Source organism: Rhizophagus irregularis, chromosome 3 (genome assembly GCF_026210795.1).
Source record: "Rhizophagus irregularis chromosome 3, complete sequence".
In the NCBI taxonomy this organism is placed as follows: Eukaryota; Fungi; Glomeromycota; class Glomeromycetes; order Glomerales; family Glomeraceae; genus Rhizophagus; species Rhizophagus irregularis.
The window spans coordinates 5,096,531-5,110,106 of NC_089431.1; the positions used below are offsets into that span (position 1 = coordinate 5,096,531).

Here is a 13,576-nt window from a genome sequence, read left to right on the forward strand (position 1 = left end):
AATTTTTATTTATGAAAGATTTTACATTTTATTTTATTTTATTTTTTTCTTTTTCTCAAAAATATGCAATGCGTCCGACTTTAGTAAATCATCGTCTATTATCATTACATAAAATATATCTTCATATGAATATATGAACAGAAATAACTGCCCAGTGAATTCTTATTTAATAAATTAAATGTTTTAAACAATGTTACGATTATTAAAGTGATAGGCAATCAAGTAAACGAAAAGATTTATATACAGTGAAATAAATGCAAATGTATACAATGTTACATAGCCCACGTCAAATGTATCAATCGCACAAGTTGCACGATTCGAAAGATATAAAGCATGAAAACAATCTAAAGGTTAACCAACGATTAATATTATTATTTATATGGTCGAAAATATTTAGTTAAATGTTTGTGGAACGTATGATCTGTTGCACATCTCTAACCTGCATTAAAGTTACTTTACGGAGGTAATTTTAACCGGTCAATGGTTAAACAAGTGTGTTCGAAAAAAAAAAAAAAGTTTGCACAAATTATTTCTCATATCTTCCTTTCAAGATTAAAATGGCCGATAATAAACTTTTACCGAAATTATCACAAAATCTACTTGAAATTTTAGATGATAAAGAATATTATGATATCACAATTGAAGTTGGTAGTGACCCTTATGTGAAAGTATTTCGTGCCCATATGGTTATTTTAGATTATCGTTCTCCTTATTTGCGTAGAATTTTATCAACTAATAAAAAGAAAAATGATGGAATTTTGACAAATATTAAATTACCAAATATTTCACCTGAAATTTTTCATGTATTATTAAGGTACGAAAGACTTAATATTTTTACTTTTTTTTCGCTAAAATATATATGTGTATATATATATTTTTTTAATACATACGTTTAATATTTGTTCAGATATATTTATGGAGGAAGTCTTTCTTTAGAAGAATATGATATTTCAGATCTCATTAAAATCTTGGTTACTGCTAACGAACTTAGCCTTCAAGAGTTAATTCATTATATAGAATCTTTTTTAATTAAAAACAAAACAAACTGGATGGAACAAAATTTTGAATTAATATATCAGACAAGCTTTGAAACCGATTCTTTCCCAGAACTACAAAAATATTGTACTGATTTAATTTCCAAGGAACCAGATAAGATATTTAATTCTCCAAATTTTTCTACAATTCCAGAAAGACTTCTAATTACGCTTGTTCAAAAAGATAATCTTCAAATGAAAGAAATTCAAGTATGGGAGCATGTAATTAAATGGGGACTCGCTCAAAACCCGGAACTCCCTTCTGATCCTACAAGCTTTTCAAAAGATGATTTCAATACTTTAAAACATACTTTACAACAATGTCTTTCTTTTATCAGATTCCATGATTTAAATCCAAAAGAATTTTCAAAAAAAGTATTACCTTATAAGAGAATTTTCCCAAAGGAATTATATAAAGAATTATTAGATTATTTTTTAGATGATGACAGCAAGGAAACATTACCTCGTATATCTAATTTAAAACAAACATCTACAGTAGATGATATTCGTAGAGTTACAAATAGTGATAAAAAGCCACAAGAAGATATATCAATGGAATCAGGTACATTTACAAAACTTGATGAGAATAAGCAAAATGTTTCAACTAACAATATTAAAAATATTGATTCAAAAATAATTACATTTCAACATGCTGATATTATTTCAAAATGGATTAATAGATTAAAAAGTACAGACAAGCCAACTACTTCATATGAATTCAAATTATTATATCGTGATTCTCGTGATTGGTCTAGTGGATTTCTTAACAGGTTTAAAAAGTTCCATGAAATTTGTCTAAATCAACCTCATACTGTAACAGTTGTTAAAGTTGAAGGTAGTAATGAAATTCTTGGAGGATATAATCCGATTGGATGGAAATTTGATGGTGATTATGGTGTTACTAAGGATAGCTTTATATTCTCCTTTAATAATCATAACGTTGAAAATTACATTTTAAGCCGTGTAAAGAATGAAAAGGAGGCTATAAGGAAGATTCTCTATTTAAGTCAAGGTCCATCATTTGGTGACCTGTACTTATTCCAAAGTGCTAGCAATCAATTAAAAATCAGTTGTAAAAATACAACTTATGAAAAACCGATCAGTAGAATTAACGATTCAATCATTTTAGAATTTGAATTATTTAAAATTGATATTTAAATAGAGAGTGAAATGTTTTGTTGATTTTGTTATAAATAGAGAGAATTCCAAATATTTTATAATATAAAAATAAATAAATGTTTGTTTTAAGTCATCTTGATAATAATCTGGCCAATCGCCGCATTACTAGTAGTATATCGAATTTCTTAATTTGTCTGTAAATCATAAAAAAAATTTAATAACTAAAAATTTACTTATTTATCCCGGCAAAAAAAAAAAATTTTTTATTTATTTTGTATATATAGAGGAATAAATGCAAATGATACAATCTTAAGTGTCAAATGTATCAGTTGCGTAAGTCGAAGAATATAAACATGACAAAGATGTTAAATTGGTCCTGGGATCAAAGTCTTTGCAGTCCTACTACATGCAAAAAGACCGGACTAAAAAGACGCAGTAATGGAAAAAGTCGGGGTTGAGCGACTTAAGTCTTAAGTCGGTTCGTTTCATTCGATTTGATACATCGGTTCCAAATCGTACTGACTCGGATCTGGACTGAAGTGACAAAATGGAACCAAACACAAAGTTACAGTCACGTGATATTTGATTGTACTACAAGCAACCCTCCTATTCATTAATAACTTGCCGATAAAAATTTGTATTACGAATATCTTTTTTTTTTTAAATTAATAACGCGTTTATTTATTTATTAATCATTTTACAGAAAAGATTACATAAATATCAAAACACTTAGAAGGCAAATTAATTTACTCTCTATAACTAAAGTATTCGAAAAAATAATATCTACTAATATCTATCTAATCTAATTTAGAAAAAAAAACTAAACTAATTTTATAGTTAAATTCCAATTTTTCGTATCTTTTCCTTCTGTGAACCTACTAATTATTTTATTTTTCGTTACTAATTTAATATTTTGTTCTCTATTTTTGTATTTTTCACTAATTTTTAATTTTTTTCTTTGATTTTCTATACTTTATCTTCGCACTTCATATCCCAATCTATAAATTTTCTAACTTTTATCTGATTTTTTAATACCTAAACTCTGTTCTATCTCATTGACTTCATTACACTTTTTGTTCCAAAACTCGTTCTTTAACGCATTAAAACAAAAAATCCAAAGCTCGTTATTAATAACTTCTTTCTCGTCTTTAGTATCTTTTGATAACGTATTAAATTTCCGATTATAAACTCCTCTAATAAATTCCCAATATTTCTCTTTTCCAAGTAAAACTTATGATTTTTCGTATAAAATCTTTTAAAAACTAAAATTTATGTTTTGTAAAAATTTGATTTTTTCATGCTTTTCTTCCTTCAATAAACTTTCTTCAAGATTACTAATCAAAAGTTCCAAAACTTTTTTTATCGTTAATTTTTATATAACACTTCATACGTTGGTAAATCCTTTAAAAAATTTTTAATTTTCTATGAACGCCCCATACATCATCTTTCTCAATTTCCCATGATGTATAATTATTTCTATTACTAATAAACTGTAATGTTTTATTCCAATCGAATTCGTCCTTATAATTATAATAAAAGAGATCTTCCACCTTACTACTATTAAGCATTTCATTTTTCCAAATTAATTCAGAACACTTTTTACGCCACGCTCTAAGGCTCTAAGCCCTCCTGAAATTAAAATTTTCTTCCAATAAAGATTAAATTCATCAAAAGACATTGCCTCATCTATAATATTCATCTTATACGCCTTAGAATCCATCATCGCTTTATTATTTACTAATTCCTCTCTTAACTTTAGCCTTATTTTATCTATGTATTACGAATATTAAATATATAGATAATCTTTTTTTATTCAATATACACATATATAAATATATATCGACTGCAATAAAAATATTCCCATTATATTGACTCATTTTAATACCCAACAATTTTCATCATTTCTTTATTTTAATAAGTCACGAACAAATATCTAATAAACAGTAAAAAGCGAAAATCTTTAAAACAAAATGACAATTTATCAATAATAGAACTTGATAAGTTAAAGCAAATCATTACTGAAAAGATACGTGTTAATGATCATATGTTTTTATGAAATTTGAAAAAAAGGATCAAGATGGTGACAATTCACAAAATAATAATAAATATAATTTATGCTTATATATTTATTATATTATTGAGCACGTAATACTGCATTATTTTAACGAACTTTTTATCAAATTAAAAAATTTATATTTATCCCGATTTAAAAAATCATATATTTATTTTAGTTTTTATAAACGGACAACTTACGTAGTCTACGTCAAATGTATCAAATTCATAAGTCGAAGGATATCAATCTAAAGATTAACCAGTTAATTTAACGATTGATATATAATTTATAAGGTCGGAAATTGTACTGGCTTAGATATTAAGTTGCAAAGATCGTTTTAAAAAGAGTATATCTTTACTGAGTCCGGTCCGATGATCTTTCTGAGTCCAGTCATGTCAATTTTTAGCACAGTCATATGAATTTTGATGCAGACCGAATTTAAACTTTGATCAGACTTCGCTACCATCGGACTGAGTTAACTGTGCTAAGTCCTGTGATTTTGATCAATCGGACCGAACTAATTCTACATGACCGATCTACATTTTATCTTTTTATTAATTGTGGATTTAAATAAACATTTTTTATACAATAAAATGTTTAAAAACTTGTAACAAAAATTAATTGCATCTTAATTTATTGAAATAAAAGGTTCTTAGAAATTTATATATATTCTATCATCTACTAAAACCATTATCTCATTAAATATTTAATAGTAAAAAAAAAAATTTTTTTCATAATAACTCATTATAAAGCGAAACAGCAAAAAAAAATAAAGATCGTGTAGATCAAGCTTTATAATCAATCAATCGGACCCAAGTAATTTTAAGCGAATTACTGGACCGTGTGGTCTAATGATCCGGACCCAAATTCACATGACTGTGCTAAAAATTGACGTGACTGGACTCAGAAGGATCATCAGACCGGACACCATAAGGCATAACCTTCTTAAAAATGTTTAGTTTGTGGAACTGTTGCACATCTCTGACCTGCATTAAATTACTATAAGGAGGTAATTTTAACCGGTCGACGGTTTATGTTAAAAAAGAAAGGTTGAACAAATTTTTTCATCCTTTTTCTTTCAAAGATTATAATGGCTGATAATAAATTTTTACCGAGATTATCACAAAATTTACTCGAAATTTTGGATGATAAAGAATATTATGATATTACAATTGAAGTTGGTAGTGACACTTATGTGAAAGTATTTCATGCCCATATGGTTATTTTGAATTATCGTTCTCCTTATTTGCGTAGAATTTTATCAACTAACAAAAAGAAAAATGATGGAATATTGACACATATTAAATTACCAAATGTTTCACCTGATTTTTTTCATGTATTATTAAGGTACAAGAGTTTATATTCTTATTCTTTTGCGTAAAAGTATGTGTATTTTTAATTTACAAACATTTGATTTTTTTTTTTCAGATATGTTTATGGGGGAAGACTTTCTTTAGAAGAATATGATATTTCAGATATCATTAAAATCTTGGTTACTGCTAATGAACTTAGCCTTCAAGAGTTAACTCCTTATATAGAATCTTTTTTAATTAAATATAAAACAAACTGGTTGGAACAAAATTTTGAATTAATATATCAAACAAGTTTCGAAACCGATTCTTTTCCAGAACTTCGAAAATATTGTACTAATTTAATTTCTAAAGAACCAGACAAGATATTTAATTCTCCAAATTTTTCTTCAATTCCAGAAAGACTTTTAATCACACTCATCCAAAAAGATGAACTTCAAATGAAAGAAATTCAAGTATGGGAGCATGTAATTAAATGGGGACTCGCTCAAAACCCGGAACTCCCTTCTGATCCTACAAGCTTTTCAAAAGATGATTTCAATACTTTAAAACATACTTTACATCATTGTATTCCTTTTATTAGATTTCGCAATATAACTTCGAGGGAATTTTTGAAGAAAGTAAAATCTTATAAAAAAATTTTACCAAAGGAATTATATAATGATTTATTAGAATATTTTTTGGATAATGACAGCGAGGAATCATTACCTCGTATATCTATTTTAAAACAAAAATCTACATTGGATATTTCTAGAGTTACAAATAGTGATAAGGAGTCGCAAGAAAATGTGCCAACAGAGCGATTAATGGGATATGATAATATTTTATTAAATAAACAGAAAGTTTTAACTAACAGTATTAAAAATATTGATTCTAAGATAATTACATTCCAACATACTGAAATAATTTCAAAATGGATTGATAGATTAGAAATTACAGACAAATTAACAAATTTATATGAATTCAAATTATTATATCGTCATTCTCGTGATAGGTCTAGTGGAATTTTGAACAGGTTTAAAAAGTTCCATGAAATTTGTGTAAATCAACCTCATACTGTAACATTTGCTAAAGTTGAAGGTAGTAACGAAATTCTTGGAGGATATAATCCGATTGGATGGGAATTTGGTAGTGGTTATGATGTTACTAAGGATAGCTTTATATTCTCCTTTAATAATTATTATAGTGTTGAAAATTACATTTTAAGTCGCGTAAAGAATGAAAAGGAAGCTATAAGTAAGATTTCCTCTTTAAATCAAGGTCCATCATTTGGTGGTGACTTTACCTTATTCCGAAGTTTTGGGAATAAATTAGAATTCTATTGTAAAAATACAAATTATGAAAAACCGATCAGTAAAATTAGTAGTGGATCAACCATTTTAGAATTTGAATTATTTAAAATTGATATTTAAATAGAGAGTAAAATGTTTTGTTGATTTTTTGTCATAGATAGAAAAAATTCCGAATATTTTATAGTAAAAAATAAAAAATGTTTTATGACATCCTGATAGATAATTAGATAATTTGTTTTGAGGTTGGCCATTGTACTGAATTTCAAATTATGTAAAATTTTGGGAAAATAAGTTTTACGAGGAATTGCATCCTATATAAATTACAGTGCTTTATTATTCGTATTGACTTATAATAAACTATATATTCATATCTATTTTCAATAATTAAATTATTTTATACGTATTAATTAGAGTTTCTATTTCCTAGCTTCTCCATTAATAATATTACAATTGACTTTTTTCCAAATAAGCAAAAAATAACGCTGCGTCAACCAATATCCTAACTCTAATCTGACTTTAGTAAATATCATCGCGTACTATCATCATGTACTAAACTTCACTGTTAATTATTATTCTTATAATTTCCTAAATGATGATACTTTCAATTACTATACAGTACTAATTTTACCAATCCTATAGGAGATACTGAGGAATCATTAAAAAAAGCTTGGTTAAAGGCTAGAGAAAAGGCGAGGGAGTTAAAAGACAGGTATCATAAGACTACAAAAGTATATATTCGATGTTCTTACATCGAGAAATTAAATAAACAGAATAAATAAATTAAATTCAACATGAAGTCTTAAATAATTTGATGCATCCAGTCTAAGAATAAATTCACGTGTGTAGGGGAACTCATTAAACGTAAATAATTTATAATAATCATAGGGAATATTTTTAAATATTCTCCATAGTAGTTAGTCACTTTACTGAAATTGATGAAATCTGGTTTAGCAACTAATATTAAGAATACCTTTTTATCGAAACCAATAAATTTAATAAAAGTATAAATTAGTCAAATATATTAATAATATTTCCAAATATTTATTATTTATTATGTTGTGTAACATAAGTAATCACATGATCACATGACCTCGAAAAATTTGATTTTTTAATTCTTTTTTGTTATATCCTTTACAACTTTTTCCATAATTCTGATTCCCCTTAAGATGGAATTTTCACTCTTTGGTCGATCACTTTTTGTGTTTTGTCTATCTTTTCGGTAAAAGTCGAAAATTTATTCCCATTCTTTACATTCTTTATTCTTTATTCCTTTTACTCGAAGATACATTTAATCACGTGATTATTAATAATATGGACTATAGATAAAATTAAGTAATTTAAAAAATTGATATACTTTGAAGAAGAAAGTCCTAACACATATTTTTATCTTTAAAGGAATTTTTACAAATAAAACCACTCCGTCCACCCTAGAATCTAAAGGCTATATTGAATTAATGGAAGAATGCTGACATTCTGATCCAGGTATAAGACAACAGCTCGTGATATATGTAGTAGAATCACGGAAATGTTTTGGAAGGAACGTGAACGTGATAATAGCAAAAAATCCTATAAAATCATCGGTTATTGGAATATGATTTAATAAAAATCTTGTGTATATCTTTTTAAATAAATTTCTTACATATTTATTACAAGAAAAATAATATGTCTACACTCTACAACTCAGGTTTAAGTAGCACATAAATACACTATAACTTTTTAACAGCATCTTCCTTTAGATAAAAATAAATTCCTTAATGTGAAATCTTCTTTACCCTAAAAAATACACGTAAAATAATGAAAAATCTATATTTAGACTCTTTACTGATTATGTATGAAAGCATAATTATGATTTTCCACTTAGAAAAAATGTTAAAATTAAGGTATTTACATTATTAACAAATGCGTGCATATCACAAAATTTTAATACTGAAGAAAATGTTATATTAACTTATCAGAATATATTGACTATATGGAAATATCGTAATTTCTCCATAAAATATCATATAATTAAAATTTTCTTAGTTTTAAAAAAAAAAGTAAGTTTACGATGATCAACTTTTTACAGCTTGTCCAGCACAGGTATTACAAGAAGCTTTGCCGTGTGATGATATGGTCATTGTCAATCGAGGCTTAAGGCTGGGTAAAAACAATTACTGATATAGGTTTTTGTTTAAGAATTCCAAAATAATACTCGGTAAATACAAATCTGCCCCCGTCGACCTCCTAATTTTTTTTTCTATTATTCTTATATTCTAGATTCTAAATCATTAATTATATTAACATGATGTTTAGAGAATATAATTTTTCTAAATGATATATTTACACCTGATACTACTCAAGAAGATAATACAGTAAATTTGAAATCCTATAAAGGATGAAGTTCTTATGATGATTAATATTGAATTTTGCGTATTTTTATGATAACGAATTAAAATTATTTAAAGAAATTGTTTATGGAAATAGCATTAGATTATTATTATTTTATAATAATATTATCAATTTACTGACGTTCACGCAATTATGAATTTGATAACAAATTTAATAAATTGATGAATAATTGAATTTTTAATTAATAAAATTTTAAATTAACTGGTTTTTAAAACCATCATAAGCATGTAATTTTATTATATTGTATTTAACAAATAAATTTCATTATTTTTATTTTATAAAATAAAATAATTTTGTGAAAAGATTTAACGAAAAATAATAATTAGTACTACTTCAGGTATAATTTTTTTTAAAAAAAGATTAGTTACAAAAATAACTAAGTAAAATTCTGTTCAGGCTGTAACCTTGGGCGGATACTCTGCAGCGCGCACTATCTTCCATTTGCCATTTCTGACCCGTTACCAATAATTCTTATATCAAAACTATCAGCAGGGGATCCATTCCCATAAGTGGTGTTTATGACGACCATGTTTGCAAAACCATTACGGATTTCCTTCCTTGAGCATTCCCTATATCAAAAAACTAAGATTAGTTACAAAATAACTAAGTAAAGATTCCGTTCAAACTGTAACCTTAGATGCAACTGGGCGGATTCCACCCGGTCGTAAACCCTACAGTGCGCACCATCCCTTCATACTTACCATATATAGTGGCCTCTCTAATATTTTTGGCAGAACTACTTCCATTTATCATTTCTCCTTGAGCATTCCCTATATCAAAAAATTGAGATTAGTTACAAAATAACTAAGTAAAGATCCCGTTCAAGCTGTAACCTTGGATGCAACTGGGCGGATACCACCCGGTCGTAAACCCTACAGTGCGCACCAACCCTTCATACTTACCATATATAGTGGCCTCTCTAATATTTTTGGCAGAACTACTTCCATTTATCATTCTATTCCTTATATCAAAAAATTAAGATTAGTTACAAAATAACTAAGTAAAGATTCCGTTCAGGCTGTAACCTTGGATGCAACTGAGCGGATACCACCCGGTCGTAAACCCTACAGTGCGCAACATCCCTTTATACTTACCATATATAACTTAGAAATGATTTCTTCCTATGATGTCTGGTCATAAGATATAGATAAGATATGGATATTAAGAAATATTAAAAATAAAAATTTTTTTAGATAAGATATTAATAAGATATAAATAAGATAAATATTAAAAATAAAAATTTTTTTAGATAAGATATTAATAAGATATAAATAAGATATAAATATTAAGAAATATCAAACTGTAGATATTAAAAAAATAAATTTAACGATGAAGCTATCTATCAGATTTTGTCCTCTTTTATATTATTTTTCTCATCATGTGATATGAGTCTAATGATATAAAAATAAAAATGTAACCATGACTGTAGCTATAATAGTTTTCGATTCAAGATTATTCACACCAATACATCAATATGTCAATTCAAGTCATACTACCTATACATTTAGTAGAATAACTAATAATGTATAATTACGGCTTGTAATATGTAATCAATATAATTTACTCTGACAAAAACTGTGCCATTTAGATTCAGAACTTTAATTTGATGTCTAATTTTAAGTCATAATGATATGACTTTAACTTTTAATAGTATGACTAATATATATGTAGCTATTACTTTATATTATGTTATTGTACAAAAGTATGAGTAAGGCCAATTATTCATAAAACTATAATTCCTCATGCATGATCCATAATTAAAAGTTTCTTTTGACAATATATTATTCAGTTATTGTCATTTATCAGTCTGATCAATAATTTTAACTGTCAATGATATAATTTTAATAATATTCTATTTACTATCACTTATTTGAAAAATGAGTGATGATCATTCTCCCGATAAGCCTCAGACATTTCTAGTTTTTTTTAGTTTAGGATAAATCCTATGACATTCGAAACAAAAATAATTTTTTATTTTATTTTTTTATTTTTAACAGTACGACAGAAACTAGTAGTAGATACAAATAGAACTAAGCTAAATTATTTCTAATAATGTAGAAAATCTCTATTAACCATAACTGGGTATTCCTTTCTTTAATAGAAGCGATCTCATCCCTCATATAAATATTATAAGGGTTTAGTTTTCTTCTAGTTTTTCTTCTCGATCTTTTCGATGATTTACCTTGACAATAAAATTTCTTTACTGATCTTTCTAAAAATACATGGAGTATTTTCTTTCTTTGGATACACTGAGTAGCAACACCACGCGTTTAATTTTGGCATACAATGGCACACCAGTATTAGGAAGAATATAAAGGTTACCCGAGTTTCCAGCCCTAACTAAACTCATCTTAATCTGTGATATATGTGCACTTTCCACTTACTTCGTAATCCTTCATATACATATTCTTTTTTTCTATAATTGATCTGTAAATTGATATATTTTTTGAATTTATTATTTATTTTGGAATATGGGATTTTGGCCAAAATGTTGTTCTTTTTATATTTAATTTGATGATAATAAAGTAAGTAATGAATAATTTTTTTTAAGTATGAAACATTAATATTTTCCAATAAGAGTATCAAATCAATTATATATTTAATTATAGAACTATATATTAAAGTACTAAATTTATCAATATTATTTTCAAGAAAAAATTTAAATTAATATATAAAATTTGTTTCAAATTTTAATAAGACGAATATTAATATTCTTATTTAATAAAATCTTACAATAATGTACTCGTTCCACATTTGTAATCCTTAAAAATAAAAAATAAAATATACAATATGGAAAGTATATACTGTATATACTACAGAAGTAAATCATGTACACCAAGGAGAAGAAAATTCATCATGTATTTTGGAAAGGTATTTTGTAAAGGTCAGTAAAAAAATTTTATCGGAGAGATAAATATAGAAAACAACTTAACACCTAGAACTTCAAAAAAAGGAAACGTTATATAACGTTCCTTATAAAAGAAAAATAGAAGTTTCAGTAGTTACACTCTCGTTGTCCAATCAAAGGTTACCCAATCAAAGGAGGTCTATAAAAACAGTACAAGTTTTTCAAAAATATTTCAGTAATGATCTTGAAGCTAAAATTCTAATATACACAATTTATAAGCTTCAAGTTTTCCGAAAACCTACCATAATAATTTTGGAGCCAGAGCCCTATAGAAAAAAATAAAAAAAATTTCAAAGATTTTTCAAATATGGTTTGTTCGCGAGTGTTTGTGTTTCACTCCAGGAAACCACATAATGAATTCAATAGTACATTATGAAATGGGTTCCTTGATCGGTCAATAGTTCTTTTGGATCAGGTGATAGCAGATGACCGAAAACCTATCTGGGATTCCGGTCCAGAAAAGAAAAAACAATTAATAAAAAAAGCCGAATTTTTTTTTAAATATTCGAAAGTGAAAACTTACCTGCGATTCATGAAACAGTCTTGGAGTTGGAGTCCTATAAGAAAAAAATTAGTAAAAAAGCTTTCTATTTTATTTATTTATTTATTTATTTATTTTATGTGAAGTCGGATAGACATTTAATCAGGATATATACCCTCGAAAGGGAATTGATCCTACTTCTTGCTATCATCTATCTAAGACAGACCCCGAACTTCTTGGTAACCAGAAGACTCCTGTGCTACGACCAACATAGGAGCGTTACAATATGATAAAAAAAATGAACAACAAAGACTATATACATGTGTATCTAATAAAGAAGTTGTGGCGAACTACACAATATAAATGGAATAATTAAGAAGACTTCTATAAGACAAATTATCTACATATTGTACACCATCTAGATGCGTAAAAAAAGCACCGCTATGTAAAAAATTAGAAGATGAAAATAAAATAAATAGAAAATCTTTATCTAATTTGAAATTTCTAAAATCATTAAAAGGATTAATATATCCACGCTCACGATCATTCGGTATAGGAGGATCAGTACGTCTGACAGCTGCTAGTGTTCTCAACTCGGTAAGAAAAGTCTCTCGGTATTTAATAAAATGTTTTTTTGTAAGGCCCCAGTCTGATCTAATAGTTTTCCAAATATTATTACGAACTTTCCATATATCTAATTTAATTTGGAGGCTGCAAGAATGCATATATGGCAACAAAAATTTCAAAATAATTTTCATGGATTTAAAATGCGATCAAAATATGCCTACTAAGTCATTGGATCTTTGATTAAAAGGGGAAAGTTACGATTTAAGACGTCCAATGTAGGTAGAGAGAGTGTGGAACACTGAATTTTCCATTTGAGGTCCTTGGTATGTTTAATGGATGTGGTATCGTTGCGTCCATTATAATGAAACCATTTACAGTCGCCACTGGATATAACGAACCTGCCGTTCCAAGCGTTTTGGTTCAG

General features: G+C 27.0%; 4 protein-coding genes across 4 annotated transcripts; 2 read left to right on the plus strand and 2 right to left on the minus strand.

Annotated features, from left to right (window-relative positions):
- The first annotated feature begins 510 nt into the window (after positions 1-510).
- OCT59_021243 (uncharacterized protein) lies at positions 511-2,295 on the plus strand. Its single transcript, XM_066149732.1, has 2 exons — positions 511-814; positions 908-2,295. Exons 1-2 carry the CDS (start codon positions 558-560, stop codon positions 2,190-2,192), a joined length of 1,542 nt encoding a protein of 513 aa, XP_065990609.1. The 5' UTR covers positions 511-557; the 3' UTR covers positions 2,193-2,295.
- Positions 2,296-5,296: 3,001 nt separating this feature from the next.
- Positions 5,297-6,928, plus strand: OCT59_021244 (uncharacterized protein; the record flags this gene model as incomplete). The annotated part of the gene is made up of 3 exons (XM_066149733.1): positions 5,297-5,553; positions 5,635-5,983; positions 6,167-6,928. The coding sequence occupies 3 exons, from the start codon at positions 5,297-5,299 to the stop codon at positions 6,926-6,928; spliced, it is 1,368 nt and encodes a 455-aa protein (XP_065990610.1).
- A 2,698-nt stretch (positions 6,929-9,626) lies between these two features.
- OCT59_021245 (uncharacterized protein) lies at positions 9,627-10,150 on the minus strand (the record flags this gene model as incomplete). Its single annotated transcript, XM_066149734.1, has 3 exons — positions 9,627-9,765; positions 9,894-9,966; positions 10,099-10,150. The coding sequence occupies 3 exons, from the start codon at positions 10,148-10,150 to the stop codon at positions 9,627-9,629; spliced, it is 264 nt and encodes an 87-aa protein (XP_065990611.1).
- A 2,785-nt stretch (positions 10,151-12,935) lies between these two features.
- OCT59_021246 (uncharacterized protein) lies at positions 12,936-13,310 on the minus strand (the record flags this gene model as incomplete). The annotated part of the gene is made up of 1 exon (XM_025331411.2): positions 12,936-13,310. One exon carries the CDS (start codon positions 13,308-13,310, stop codon positions 12,936-12,938), a length of 375 nt encoding a protein of 124 aa, XP_025188335.2.
- Between the last annotated feature and the right edge of the window lie 266 nt (positions 13,311-13,576).

Coding starts and splice junctions, on each gene's coding strand:
- OCT59_021243 (XM_066149732.1), top strand. CDS start 558: ATGGCCGATAATAAACTTTTACCGAAATTATCACAAAATCTACTTGAA. Junction 815..907: donor ATTTTTCATGTATTATTAAG/GTACGAAAGACT, acceptor ATATTTGTTCAG/ATATATTTATGGAGGAAGTC.